General features: G+C 36.9%; 1 protein-coding gene across 1 annotated transcript; it reads right to left on the bottom strand.

Moving 5' to 3' along the window:
- Positions 1 to 12,247: 12,247 nt before the first annotated feature.
- Positions 12,248 to 15,251, bottom strand: LOC133821823 (phospholipase A1-II 4-like). Its single transcript, XM_062253974.1, has 2 exons — positions 14,636 to 15,251; positions 12,248 to 13,138 (listed from the first exon to the last, which is right to left on the bottom strand). The coding sequence occupies exons 1-2, from the start codon at positions 15,245 to 15,247 to the stop codon at positions 12,485 to 12,487; spliced, it is 1,266 nt and encodes a 421-aa protein (XP_062109958.1). The 5' UTR covers positions 15,248 to 15,251; the 3' UTR covers positions 12,248 to 12,484.
- Positions 15,252 to 16,088: the final 837 nt, after the last annotated feature.

Raw genomic sequence — 16,088 nt, 5'->3', positions numbered from 1 at the left:
TAAGAGTATTCAATTTCTGAGAGTTTTGGCTGAGAGCAAGAACTGAGTTGTAATACTCTAGTGAGAGAGTGTTTCAAGAGAAGTTGGATGAGTGTTGTTGTAATCTTGAGAGCTTGGAGGGTGTAATCTAGTTTCAGATATAGTGGATTTGACTTAGGCATTGCTGCCTAGCCTTGGATGTAGGATCAACCAAACTGGTTGTATCTGAACCAAGTATTCTTGGTGTTCTTTCTTTTGTGTTTTACTTTTGATTACTTTTGGGTTTGTTTAATTGTCTATTACTTGTTCTTCTTTGTTGCTATTCTTGTGCACTGTATTGGCTGTGTTGTGCAGGTCCTAATCAACCCCCAACAACTGGTATCAGAGCCAGGTTTAGAGTGGCTGCATTCTTCACCATCTTCGACTGTGATTTTCTCCAAGAAAGATCAAGAACTTCGAAGTACTTCCGCAATTGAGAACTTGTTCGCTGGCCAGGAGCAATTCTCTTCAATATGTCGACTTCCAAGTTTGAGGTGGAGAAATTTGATGGCAAGAATGATTTCAGTCTATGGCGTGCAAAGATGATGGCTCATATGGGTAATCTTGGATGTGAAGAAGCCCTAAAAGAAGAAAGTAAGATGGCTAAGTTGGAAAACAAAGCAGAGGTGCTGAAAAAGGCAAAGAACACAATCATTCTGAGTTTGAATGATCAAGTTTTGAGGAAAGTAATCAAAGAAGAAACAGCTCCTGATATGTGGAAGAAGTTAGAACAGTTGTACATGACCAAGGCATTACCAAATCGAATCTATCTCAAACAAAGATTCTATGGATTCAAGATGGAGGAATCCAAGTCTATTGATGACAATATAGACGACTTCACCAAGTTAGTTTCAGATTTGGAGTCAATTGAAGTAAAGATTGAAGAAGAGGATCAAGCAATCTTTCTATTGAACTCACTCCCAAAGGCCTATGATAATCTGAGAGACACTTTGAAGTATGGCAAAGATACATTGTCACTGCAAGAAGTGATTGGTGCTGCATACTCAAAGGAATTAGATCTGAAAGCTAATGTTAAGGTGTCAAGATCTCAAGCCGAAGGTCTAAATGTGAGAGGAAGATCTGAAAGAAAAGATGGCAACAACCATAGAAATGGAAAAAGCAGAGGGAGATCAAGATCCAGGTCAAAACCAAGGAAAACTTGCTGGATTTGTAACCAAGAAGGTCACTTCAGACGAAATTGCCCACAGAGAAGAAATGACGGACAAAAGCCAGACAACAAAGATGAAGCTCATGTCACAGATGGATCTATGGAAGCTGATGTTCTGACTGTGTCAACCAGTGATCCTAAGGATGAATGGGTTATGGATTCTGGGTGTACATTTCACATGTCACCAAGAAAAGATTGGTTCTTTGATCTAAAAGAAGAAAGTACAGGGCAAGTGTTGATGGGAAATAACAGCACATGCAGAATTCAAGGAATTGGTTCTATCAAGATCAAATTGAGAGATGGCACCATAAAGGTACTTTCTAATGTTAGATTTATACCTGAACTAAAAAGAAATTTGTTGTCTCTTGGTGTTTTAGATTCCAAAGGATATAGCTACAAAGCTGAAGGTGGAGTCTTGAGAGTATCCAAAGGTGCAATGGTGTTTATGAGGGTGAGCTAAGACAAGGACTTTACATACTACAAGGAGAGACCATAACTGGGTCTGCTGGAGTTTCAACTGGGTCTGCTGGAGATTCAACTACAGAACCTAATACCACAGAATTATGGCACAAATGACTTGGGCACATGAGTCACAAGGGAATGGTAGAACTTGGTAAGCAAGGTTTCTTGAACTCTAAATATATTTCAGACTTACAGTTTTGTGAGACTTATGTTGTAGGAAAGGCTCACAGGTTGAAATTTGCAAGTTCAACTCATAAAACCAATGGAATATTGGAATACATTCATTCTGACTTATGGGGTTCATCCCAAGTTCCATTATCTCTCGGTAAAGCTCAATATTTCCTTTCTATTATTGATGACTATTCTAGGAAAGTGTAGATCTATTTTCTTAGAACCAAGGATGAGGCTTTTGGAAGGTTTAGAGAATGGAAAATTATGGTAGAAAATCAAACCATGACGAAAGTTAAGAAACTTAGAACTGACAATGGTTTGGAATTCTGTAATGCTGAGTTTGATTCTTATTGCACTGAAAATGGCATTGTTAGGCACCATACGGTTAGGAACACCCCTCAGCAAAATGGTCTTGCTGAGAGAATGAACAGAACAATCATGAATAAGGTTAGATGCATGCTAGCTGATTCAGGTTTGCCAAAAACATTTTGGGCAGAGGCAGCTGCTACTGCTTGCTACCTCATTAATAGGTCACCTTCATCTGCATTAGATTGTAAGGTTCCTGAACATGTTTGGTCCGGTCATAAACCAAGTTACAGTCACCTGAAACCTTTTGGTTGTATAGGTTATGTTCATATTAGTCAGGGGAAGTTGAATCCTAGGTCTATGAAGGGTGTGTTTCTTGGTTATCCAAGTGGTGTCAAGGGTTATAAACTTTGGTTAATAGATGAGAAAAAATGCATTATCAGTCGTGATGTTATATTCAATGAGCACTGCTTTTATAAAACTAACATGAAATTTAGTGATCAAGCCAGCTCTAAACAAGCTGAGCAGAAAGATACTATGCAGATTGAATTGAGAGAAACATCACAGAATGAGAATCAAGGCGAAGTTCAGGAGAATGAACTTGGAGATGCATCTGGAAGTGATGCAGATGGCACTGAAGCTGATGGCAGAGATACTCAAGCTTCAGATTATCTCTTGGCTAGAGATAGAGCAAGGAGACAGATCAGACCTCCTGAGAGATTTGCACATGCTGATATTACTGCTTTTGCCCTTAGTGTAGCTGATTTACTAGAGCTACATGAGCCTATTTGCTACAAGGAAGCCAAGAATAGTGCTGAATGGAGTAAATGGAATAAGGCTATGAAAGAAGAGATGGAGTCTTTATCCAAGAATGAGACATGGATTCTGGTGGATAAACCTAAGAACAAAAGAGTAATAGGGTGCAAATGGGTTTACAAGAGAAAACCAGGGATTGAAGGAGTTGAGCTACCTCGATTCAAGGCAAGGTTGGTGGCAAAAGGCTTTTCTCAAGTTGAAGGGATAGACTATCATGAAGTGTTTTCTCCTGTTGTCAAACACACTTCTATAAGAATTATATTGGCTATCACTGCAGTTCAGAATTTAGAATTGGATCAACTTGATGTGAAGACAGCATTTCTTCATGGTAATCTTGATGAAGAAATACACATGCAACAACCTGAAGGATTCATACAGCCAGGGATGGAAGGGAAGGTGTGCTTACTGAAGAAATCTCTATACGGTTTGAAACAGTCACCAAGACAATGGTACTTCAGATTTGATGATTTTATGCTAAGACAGAAATTTCAAAGATCAAAGTTTGATAGTTGTGTTTACTTCAAAGTTCTTGAAGATGGAAGCTACATCTACTTGTTAATCTATGTGGATGACATGCTTATAGCATGTAAACACAGATCTGAAATGGAAAGGCTCAAGGAGATGCTAAGTCAAGAATTTGATATGAAGTATTTGGGGGCAGCTGTCAAGATTTTGGGAATAGAGATATCTAGAGACAGAAATGAGGGCATGTTGAGATTGTCTCAAGAAGGATATGTCAAGAAGGTAGTGGGAATGTTTGATCAAAAGGAAGCCAGATCTGTTAACACTCCCATTGGAGCCCACTTCAAGCTAAAGTCTCTTACAGAAGAAGAAGCGTCTTTTAAGGAAGAAAAGATGAAGGGAGTTCCTTATGCTAATGCTGTTGGTAGCATTATGTATGCTATGGTATCAACAAGACCTGATTTAGCATATGGAATTGGTTTGGTTAGTAGGTTCATGAGCAAACCAAGCTTGGAACATTGGCAAGCTGTGAAATGGTTACTAAGGTACATGAAGGGCACTGCAAACCTACAGATTTTGTACACAAAATCAGACCAGAAACAATGTGAAGTTATGGGGTATTGCGACTCAGATTTTGCTGGAGATTATGATAAAAGAAGATCTTTATCTGGGTATGTTTTCACTGTTGGAGGGAATGTTGTAAGCTGGAAGTCTAATTTACAACATGTTGTGGCTCTCTCCTCGACTGAAGCAGAATACATAGCTCTCACAGAAGCAGTAAAAGAAGCTCTTTGGTTAAAAGGGATGATGAGTGAGCTGGGATTTAGACAAGATCATGTGATTGTACATTGTGATTCACAAAGTGCAATACATTTGTCTAAGAATACTGTGTTTCATGAAAGAACGAAACACATAGATGTTAAACTCCATTTTCTCAGGGATATTGTCTCAAAACAACTTGTCAAGATTGTGAAGATATCCACTGAGATCAACCCAGCTGATATGATGACTAAGGTCATACCCGTGAGCAAGTTCACTTCAGCCTTGAACTTGCTTGGCATCAAGATGGGAATCACTTAGAGCTAAAGCTAAGGCAGCATTGTCTAATCCACTGAACCCTGTTTCGGAATAAGAAGTCAAGGTGGAGAATTGTGAAGATTGTGACTTCTTTCCTCAACCAATCAAATGATTAGCAAAATGAAAGCTCATAGTTTTCTGGTGTTTCCAGTTGCATCTACGTTTTCTCTAGTTGCATCTGCGCGGACACCAGTAAATTGTAACAGACTAACTAATTGTTGTTAGTTAGAGTTAGTTTCTGTTTGTCTCTTTAGTCCTTGTATCTCGACCCTATATATAGTTTTAGGCCTGATCAACCTAAGAGTATTCAATTTCTGAGAGTTTTGGCTGAGAGCAAGAACTGAGTTGTAATACTCTAGTGAGAGAGTGTTTCAAGAGAAGTTGGATGAGTGTTGTTGTAATCTTGAGAGCTTGGAGGGTGTAATCTAGTTTCAGATATAGTGGATTTGACTTAGGCATTGCTGCCTAGCCTTGGATGTAGGATCAACCAAACTGGTTGTATCTGAACAAAGTATTCTTGGTGTTCTTTCTTTTGTGTTTTACTTTTGATTACTTTTGGGTTTGTTTAATTGTCTATTACTTGTTCTTCTTTGTTGCTATTCTTGTGCACTGTATTGGCTGTGTTGTGCAGGTCCTAATCAACCCCCAACAGTTATGTATATATATATATTAATTTATAACGTGACAAACTTGGAAGATGGGATAATTTTCAAAACATATGAAACATATGCATATGTATATATATGTCGTGGATTTGTGGGAAGTAATTAATGTCTTTATGTGTCATACCAATGTCTTTGGGCAGAGGGCACCTTAGTGCGAACAAAAATCTGTCCCTGTTTCTATGGCCCAACCCTGTCCCACCACTTAAATATTGACACATCACTTAGTTTGACACATTAACTAACAGAGGTCTAAGATTAAAACCTATTGTTAGTTTTTCCGTTACAAACCATTTGCCCTTTATCTTCTTCTTCTTCTTTCATTTTTAATTATTGATGGAAGAAGAAGACGAAAGGGCAAATGCTCTGTAACGAAAAATTATAAATTATTTTAGTGTTAGACCTCCGTTATTGATGTGTCAAACTAAATGACGTGTTAATATTTAATTGGTGGGGGCAGGGTTGAGACACAGAGAAGGGGACATCAGATTTTTATTCCCTTAGTGCCCAGAAAACAAAAGGAGTTGTCATACTGTTATTAGTGTAATTCAATATCGGATCCCACAAATTTGAATTTAATAAGTATTATGAGGTATCGTTAACTAACCATAAGGAACCACCTCATGTGGTGTTAGGCACCTTAAGGTACCAAATAACAACACTCAATGTCTTTATGTGTGCAATTCGAGAGTATATTCTCATGCATTTATATTGTCATACTGTTATTAGTGTAATTCAATATCGAATCCCACAAATCTGAATTTAATAAGTATTATGAGGTATCGTTAACCAATCACAAGGAGCCACCTCATGTGGTGTTAGGCACCTTAAAGTACCAAATAACAACACTTAATGTCTTTATGTGTGCAATTTGAGAGTATATTCTCATGCATTTATATAAACTTAACCAGTAAAATCAAACATATATAAAACTTGAAACACTTTGTTTAGTTTTATTAAGAAAATTTATTAATGATTTTTATTAAATTTTTATGATTCTCCATATATAAAATAATGACACATACATATTAAAAAGAAAAATTAAATAAACTCTAGCACTCCCGAGTACACATCAGGGTCGTGGTAACTGTTAATGCATGATTTGATTAGGCCTATAGGATTAGCAGGGTTCATCACAATGTCATCGTACATTAGCACAATGATGTTCTCTCTCTTCGAACCTCCTTGTACTAATATTTGGTAGGTGTGACACATATGATCAACCTGCATTAGTTAATATTTTCATAAATAAAAATTCACTAGTACGTAATTAAACTTGCTTAAAAACTACGTACTCTCTCATATTATTATTATTATTATTGTTAATGTCAGTTTTTGAACTTGCTTTTTGTTTGGTAAAAATTATGTATCTTGTTTTGTCTGTGCTGCAGTCTGTTTTATTTCAATATTATGAGTTGTACAGATTAAATTGACGGGTTAGTTGTTTAGTTTAAGTTAACTGATATTGTTTTCTCCAGCTGACAGTTCACACGTGACTGTGTGATGTCACATGGTCCTGACATTTTTACTATAAATAAAATATTGAGCAGATCTGATTTAACTAACTTTGATAGAAAACCCTAGATTTCAGTTCTTGGTCTTAGCCTTTTTGTTGCAGGTGCAAGAGAAAAGGTTGAAGAAAAAGCTGAGGATTTCTGGCTGGGTTTTTGAAGATCATAGAGGAAGCAAAAGCTTGGATCAGACAATAACCGAAAGGTTTTCAGTCAAGTCTTTAAAGGGAGTTCAAAGAGAGTGTTCTGTCGAAGTTTGCTTTTTGGAATTGTTCTTTCACTGTTCTTTTCTATTTCTTGATTTTGTTGTACAATCTAGATAGATACTTTACTTTGATTTGTACAAAGTTTTGTTAACAATTTCTTGTATACTTTCAGATTTATGATAATCTTTCTTGTGTTTAGAAATTGATGTTTCTTTGTTTTAATACTTACATTCATAGTAATTAAGTTTCTTTCATTACCCACAAGTAATTTGAATTTGTCATTAAAGTAACAAATCCAACTGCAATAATAATAATAATAATTATTATTATTATTATTTTCATGTAGTATACGTACCTAGAGAGTGTAGTCATCCCAACCTTTGGAGCCAGCAACAAGTACTGCCCATCTAGTGCCTCCAATTCCAAAATCAGACTCAAGTAAATTTGAGAATACTTTCTCAGACGGCAGGTGCATTGCCACTACTACTGCAGTAAGAGCGAAGAAGCACCAACAGATAGCACACATTAGTACCATCAATGATGCATCCTCAATGACATTTTATGCCCTTATCAATTTATTGGGTTTTATGCCCTTATAAAATTATATCAGACATGTAGCACGATTTTATATTGTCAATAAAAGAAGTAGAAATTATTTAGTTTAACAATCGTATTGATTTCTTGTTTTATTACATGATTAATTATTATTAATACAAACGTTTATAAAATCCCAAACATATGTATAATTACAATTATAGTGACTCGGTCACAATGGATTGTAATTGCAATTATATGTTCAAAAACACTTTGACCTAAGATTAAATCAGTACACTGGATTTTTACTAATTGATGAATCGATGATAAGATCTACTTACACATATGGTGTGATGTCATATCCAGGACATTGACCAAGTAGATAAGATCAGATGTATTTTGTTACATTAGACTGGACCGATATTGATTATTGACAAGTAAGTGTCGTCATTATCTACTTGACTGGTAGGTCGGTTCGGATCTCGCTCTTCGACCGGGACGATCCTTCTCCTGTCAGCAATGACATCTCTTAGATCCTTCTGAGAGGTATGCCTCCCTAACCGATCGAACACCGTACTCCGAGTTTTTTCAAAAGGCTTGCCGTGCGGGACATGCTCCTTGCCATTACGCTGCTGGTTGGGATGCAGTGGTGGCCTTCCTGTCTGCGCTGGGCGGTCTTTTCCTCCTCGCTGGTTGTTGTCATTCTTCTCCTTCGATTGATTAGTGTGATGATTATCAGCTTCATCACGACCATGCCCGTCTTTGAAGTGTGAAGTTTCTTTACCTCGAGGAGCCCTATTTTGCTCCTGCTCAGGTGGAGTTTTCTTACTGCCTGACTTGTGACTTCCGGATTTGGAAGTCTCTGATCGGTGGCTCCTTGAGGGGGTTCTTAAGTTCCCCCTTTGGGTTGAGGCAGTGCCCGATCGGACCCCATCTTCTTCCCGACCAGATGGGTTACTACTACTCATGTTTGGTCCTTGAGAATTGGGTCTGTCAGTGTTTTTGAGACTAGCTTCTGTGGTCCTTGCTCCTGGGGTGGCTGCTCCTCGTGCTGCAACTTAGGCATTGGCCTGGGCCAGCTGCGTAGCTGCCTCCAGAGCGAGTGCAGCCTCGCGATGTCGCCTATCGGCCTCCTCCTGCTGTCGCCTGATTTCTTCGCTCCTAGCATCCATCTCCCGTCTTTGCTGCTCAAATGCAGCCTTCTGCCTAGCCATTTCTTCAGCGAACGACTCATGTCTGGCATTGAATTGTGCCATTTCCTCCTAGAAAGCCCCCATGGCTTCCTGGAGTTGTTCAAGCTCTGGAGTCACGTCCTCGAGCATGACTCTAGGCTCAGTCTCATGGTCTTGAGGACCAGGACCTTCTGATCTAGCATACTCTCTAGAGGAACCTGGCTTCTTGGAGGCCGCATTTGTGTTCTTAGGTGCCATAATGCTACAGGGATCGTCTGTCTTTCTTTTCAGGCTCTCAATGAAGGCACCAAAATGTTGACCACGTTTTTGGCCAACAACGTGTAAACGTCAAAACGACAAAAAACCTTCAAGAGAAATATACGACACAGACAATTTTTATAGTGGTTCAGCCCCAGTGTGTTGGTAATAGCCTAGTCCACTTAGAGTTATGATTATAGATCTACACTCAAGATCAGATGAACTTGAGTCAACTGAGTTTCTTCAGTGCAGATTAAAAGAATACAAGAGTTCTCTCAAGATACAATTACTCTCTCTAGAAAATTGAAATCTGAACCCCCTTTATGATGCCATGAGCCTTGTATTTATATGCTCAGGATCGTACAAATGATGTCCCCCATCATCGGGATACTTCGCTATTCTCACTATATTCAATTAATAATAATATTCAAAATACAACAAAACACTATTTTGTGGGATAATCTGAGAGATTCCCGTGCAGGTATGACCGATTCTTGTTGAAGCCGTTACTGGGATCTTTTGCGTAGCCCTGCTCTGTTTAGTCGGTCCACATCACACTTAGGAGGAGAATTGAAGGGCCAAAATTTCTCACTGGTCGGCCAAACCTTCACTGGTCGAACAAGCACCTGACTGGGCGGACATGCATATGACCAGTCGGACAAGCACCTGACTGGTCGGTCATGACACTTGACTGGTCAGGCAAAAATCTTCACCGGTCTACCGGACCACTCCTAAGCCAGATTACTCAGCCATTCCTTGCCATTTGTCACTTTTATTGCCACGTCATTATTTTCAAATTTTGGGGATAACACTGTGTATACTGTAAGTATTCTTATCATTGTTTTTCTTTGAATTTAATTTTAGAAACATGTTCTAGGTTATCTCATATTAATTTGTTTAATATTAGATCTACATGAAAATAAATAAAGATCCTGTATAAGTTTCCCAACACAAAGCACACTGGAAAGACTCGTGTCGGTTTGTAGGGCCAGTCGTCATTCCAGGAAGCAACCATAGTGACGGGGACGTCGGACTCCTAAGGGGGGGTGATTGTGACAGCAGTATCCCGTGATCCGTAGGGGGAAAGACATGCTAAAGCTGTGCAATCCCACATCGCCTGGGGAAGGTCAAGTGTGATGATTCTAAGACTGTGTAGGTATGAGACTACACAATTGAAGATGGCTTAAATGGATTGATGAGTACTACCTATATCAACAAGATGCATCTTCTTTTCGGTAGCCCATCACTTAAGAACTCCAAAGTTAAGCGTGCTTAACCTGGAGTAATCTCAAGATAGGTGACCTTCTGAGAAGTTTTCTCAGGAAGCGTGCGAGTGAGGACAAAGCACACTGGAAAGACTCGTGATTTGTATAGGGTCAGTCATCATTCGAGGAAGCAACCATAGTAACGTGGGGTGTTACACAGAGTATGACTCATTAGTCACCTATTTAATTAGGGCTGCAAGCCCCAGAATGATTACACGATCATTTATTGATATTGTATACATGCAGTAATAAGTTTTTTTACTGAGTCTTGGCTCACGGGTGCTATGTGGTGCAGGTAAAGGGAAAGAAATTCTCACCCAACCTTGAGTGGAGAGCTTAGGTGGCGATGTGTACATATCCGGCTGCTTGACCACCACAGCCAAGGTGTTTCTCAGAGGAACTAGGGTTTAACCCTATTTTTTCCGCTTAGGTCGGCGGGTTGTAACTGTAATGGCCATTTTGGATTGTAAATAACTTCATAAATATTTTTATGGGCCCATGTACAGTTTAACATTATAAATAAAATATATCCATTCATTTTTATCGAGATTTTCACCCTGGCCTATTAATAATATCTAGATGCACGTTTATAACCTAATGACTCGTTTAGCGAGTTAAGCACTATTTCAAGTCCACAGTAACGGTCTTGGAGTAACAGTAACGGTTACATTTTTTTTTTCATAGTTGTTCGCATTTTAGAGAAGTTATTGTTGTTGTTTTCATATTATGTTATTATAACACTTTAAGTTTTAGTTTTGAGACATTAATAATAAAAATTTAATTGACATGTTGTAAACTTAATATTTCAAGGACTTAATGTGGTAATTGAAAAGACGTAATTTATTATTATTACTACATAGTGTCTATTTTTTGTATTCTTTTTCTACTTGTTAATTCTTTTAATATTAAAATTTAGATTCAAAGATAAAATAACTAACTCAATAATCCAATTACAATTCCAATTACATTTAGATTGGATTAGATTTTAGTCCAAATCATATTGGATTGGATAATGATTTCTAACATCCAACTTTTAATTGAATTAGATTGGTTAAGGGTAAAAATATGTTAGATCGGATCGGAGGAGCACCCCTAAAAGTAACTATGGATCGAGTATAGTAAATAATATCATTTTCTAATAAGCTATTCATGATAACTTGGAATTATAGAAGTTACTTTTTATACTATATGATAACTAGATATTTTCTAAAATTGGCTTGAAATTAATGTGAAAGTATCTTAAATAATAAAACATGTAAATTACATAAGAGATTAAAAAAGTCTATTAAAAACTTTCATTTAAAAGAGACTACGTAGTATACTAAATTAATTTATATTAATAAGTTATATAGTAACTTGTTACACTATATAACAACTTATTAGTTTCTTAAATAGGCTTGAATTTATCAAAATGTATTTTAAATAATAAGATACTATGATATAATCTAAAAATAAAGTGTTTTTATTAAAAAATAACCCATCGGTATCTTATTAGTATTTTAAACAACCAAAATGTAATTTTTTACAACTCATAAATAAATAAAAAGAATCCGAGATTTTTCATTTTCTTTTCAAAATCCAATATCTAATTGACGGGAGACGGTATATGTATAAATAAATTATTTTAAGGTATTTATAACATTAACATATCTTTTTACTTGTTTTATTATTGGATTCAATATTTTTTTTTTTGAGTGAAATAAATGATGGAGATTTCTCAAAGACTCAAAACAATTAACATTGGTTGTGTTTGGTAAAATTTTTGTTTTTGAATTTTTTAAATACAAAAATAGAAATATTATTTTTATTTTTGTTTTTTATTTTTAAAAAATAAAAATATGTTTGATAACTATTTTTGTTTTTTGTTTTTAAAAATAAAAAATAATAAATGCGTTTGATAACTTTTATTTTTATGTTTTGTTTAGCAATATAAAATGAGGTGGTGATTTGAAGAAGAGAAGAAAAAAAAAACTAAAAGTTGAAAACAATTTAAAAAAAATTTGAAAGTGAAAATTTTCTATTTTCAAAATTTAATAAATTTTGTTTAAAATTTAAAAAATAAAAAATAAAAATAGAATTACCAAACACTATTTTATGTTTAATTGTCAAATTTTTAATTAATTAAATAAAAAACTGTTTTTTTAAATGGTTACCAAACATTACCATAATAAACAAATCTTATTTCTTCATACCAACATAGAACCAAAACACTTGAAATGAAAATGTATTCGAAACATTTCAAAAAGGAGCACTTATTTAGTAGCATTGGATACATGAAAGCCAACATAGAGAGAAATGAGCTCTTATTACATCACACATAAGAATTCAAATATAGATATTACTTCAGCTATCGAAAGCTGAGATCAATGACGAGTACTTTCATGGTTCTCGTTCTCTTACTTCCGAGAATCCTCGAGCTCCCATGAGCCATCATCATTTTGAACCATGGACTTGTTCTTCTCAGTCCACCAACTCACAATTTTCCCATACTCATCCTTAACGAGGTCTCCTCCTTTGTTCATGAGGCCAAGGTCGCGGTCGATCTTCAACTTGAACTCTCCAAAAACACCATGCGTTCCTGCAACTCCATGCAAATGAAGCTCCAAATCATGAATCGCCAGCCATTTCGAGGGGTCATCGGCCAGAGTGAGTAGCGGCTTAATGTATGGCGATTTGATAACCATGAGGAGCAGTAGCTGTCCCACGTCGACATAGCCTTGGATTGTCAGAGGGTATTGGGGGACGACGTCGAGTAATTCGTTCACTCGGAGGAGGTGAAGGTTGCCGCCGCCGCCGGTGTTGAGATCGGAAAAGACATTGCCAAAGCCGCGGTCTCCGACGCGGGGGCTGGCGAAGACGATGGCGGTGATTGGAACAGTAGTAGGAGTAGTCTTGTTTGGTTGCCCAGAAAATAATAGGTTTACTTTGTTGTAAGCCATGTCAACTGCGTTGAGTGTTGCCAGTGCAGCTCCCATGCTGTGACCGGTCACTGTTATGCTCAGTTCTTCCTCTTGGTATTTGGTCAGTAGTTTCTTCACCTCCAAGAAAACCTGTTTCAATAATGATCGATATATATTTATATATATATATAATTAGTCAAATATACTATTATATATAGTACATTCTTATTTACATTATCAATTCATATTCATTAACCCACAACACTTAACCGGCTTGATGTAAGTGGACCTATATATATATATATATATATATATGGAAATTCTCCAATATTGGCTTCACTTTAAGCTCTACCGGGAGGGCTCTCAGTGTTTACAACCCGTGAATGGTTTTTGGTGCAATTTCTTTTTGTATGACCGTGTATATTGTAGCTATTTAGAGCATATCCTGCAAATTTTCAGAAAATTCTGAATAGTTTACAGTACTAAAAACTAGGTTCAAACATGTTGTTGCACGCGTGGCTAATTTTTTTTATGCGCGTGGAAAACAACATGTTTGAACCTAGTTTTCGGTACTGTAAACTATTCGAAATTTTCTGAAAATTTACAGGATATTCTAAATAGCTACAATATACACGGTCATAAAAAAAAGTCGCGCCGAAAACTGTTCACTGGTAGAGAAACACTGAGAGCCCTACCAACAGGGCTTAAAGTGAAGCCCCTATAGAAAAATTGTCATATATATATATATAGGATTTTATTTCACCAAAAAGTTTTAAATTGAAAAATGCCATCTCATGATTAATGTGTATATTATTTATGAGGGTTACTATTTGGCACCTTAACGTGCCCAACACCACATGAGGTGGCCACTCATGATTAGTTAGTGATACCCTATAATACTTATTAAATTCAAATAAGTGGGACATGATATTAAATTACACCAATAGCAGTATGCCACATACTTGTGGTGTTGAACACCAGTGATGCCCTTTAGCAATTCTCATTGTTTATAGATATAAGATGAGTGTTGCTATTAGCTACGTTAACGTGTCCAATACCGCATTAGGTATCTCCATATAATTAGTTGGCCATACTCCATATTTATTATTAAATCTTGATATTAGATTGCACTATAATAATGTTATGTCAACTTCATATGATGTTGGGCACCACTGATACTCCTTAGTATTTCTCATATAAGGAGAATTGCTAAGGGACACCACTGGTGCCCAACAAGGAAGTGACATACTGTTATTGTTATTGGTGCAATCTAATATCGATTCTATTTATTTGAATTTAATAAATATTATGAGGTATATATTACTAACTAATTATAAAGTACTAAATAGTAACACTCCTAGTATAAGATACTTATTTTGAGTTTACAATCTAAAAAAGAATGATTTTATATGCATATATACACACTCACTTTTATATATAGCTAGCATATAACAAGCACTACTACATACTAATAACATTAATGTATAGCATTTCATATAAACCCCAAAAAAATGAAAAAAAATGTCATTAGGCTGGCATGCTTGTGCAGGGTATATAAGTATATAATTAGGCACAAATATTCAATTATGTAAATATATATATCGATCTATGTATGCAAATATGTTAACTACTCATCATTATCATCACCTGGTCACGAGCACTGGTGAGATTAAACTTGGAATTGTTATTGGCTGTGTAGATGGAGTACCAATCTTTATGCACTCTTGGAAAGTGGGTCGTACCAAGTGTGTCCTGGGCTGACACCAACTCCGAGTTAAAATCAGCCGTCCAATCCTCGGACACCACGCTACCCCTCCAAACCACAAGAACGTCTCTCCTTCCCAACGCAACCTTGCCCTCGTCCGTGGCCACAGCGACGTAGCCAATGCAGTTAGAGGTCTCAGTCTCAGCCAGCGGAGACGATGACTTCTTGAACACCTTGCCAGAGCCACCGCCGTCGAGATCTCCGTAGGCAGCGTAGAAAAAGGTAGTCACCTCGTATTTGAAAGGGTTACCTCTGTCTAAGCCGACGTGAGAGAAGAAACCCTCCGCCGGGTAGCGCGAGAGGCCGCAGTTCTTGGATTTGGTCTCGGCGTTGAAGGCGTCGGCTATGGCCTGTGCCCTCTCGCCGTAGTGAATCACGTAGCGGCGGAGGTCTAGATCGAGCGGCTCTAAGAGACCTTCCCACTCGTTCTCGCCGCTCAAAACTCTCCATCTTTTTGCGAAATTATTGTTCTTGTCCATTTTGCATGCATGCATACATATCAATATCAATGATATATCTCTCTCTATATATAATCTTCTTTGTTTTGTCTCGATAGATAGATATAGATTGAGCCAATGCCAGCTGGCACAACCAAAACGTCAACCAAAACAATAAGTTATGCTCTTTTATTTATTTTATCTCTATTTTTCTTTTGAGTATAGCCAAGGGACACTATATAGTGGTATTGGTGCAATAAGATCCTCAATCTTACCCTGGGAATCCGATCTCCTGTCCTCGTATCATGTTTAATCAATATAATTATGATACTTTATATTTAATATTTTTTTTATAAAAAAATTGTGTTGGTGCGGTTCTTCGCCAATATGTAATTATACGAATAAATAAGATGGATTAGTGCAAATTAGTAACCCGTAATATGAAAATAATTATATTATGTATTTGAGAAACTAATAGCATGGAAAGATAGTCACTCTTTTCTTTTTAGGTGGTTCGAAGGTTAAAATCCCTCTAGTTCACCAATCGATATTATTGATAGATCTCTTGGTTATTTCTTACAGAGTGTTTCTTTATAAAAAATATGTCAACCCCTTGCACTACCCAGGGCCTTGGTATTTATAGGAAGAAGATATTTGGGTTGGCAATGGAGTCATCCCGTGATCTCTTTATTCTTCACGTCATATCTGTGACACTGGTGATTAATTTTTAAACCTTACAGGGAAGTGAGGTCTAATCAATAAGTAAGGATGGGTAATGGGCCGCCTAGCCCAAATCAGATACGGGATGTCCGAATGCGCACATTTATACTGCGAATTCGAGAAATCAGGAATAAACACAGACATGTGATGTCTGATATATATGCACGTTTATATTGCG

The sequence above is a fragment of the Humulus lupulus genome, chromosome 3 (genome assembly GCF_963169125.1).
Source record: "Humulus lupulus chromosome 3, drHumLupu1.1, whole genome shotgun sequence".
Classification (NCBI taxonomy): Eukaryota; Viridiplantae; Streptophyta; class Magnoliopsida; order Rosales; family Cannabaceae; genus Humulus; species Humulus lupulus.
This window is presented reverse-complemented; position numbering and strand designations above follow the sequence as displayed.

Excerpts from the sequence above, each read along its gene's own strand:
- LOC133821823 (XM_062253974.1), bottom strand. The coding sequence starts at position 15,247 with ATGCATGCATGCAAAATGGACAAGAACAATAATTTCGCAAAAAGATGG. Across the intron at positions 13,139-14,635 it reads TCACCAGTGCTCGTGACCAG|GTTTTCTTGGAGGTGAAGAA; the intron begins GTGATGATAATG and ends TTATTGAAACAG.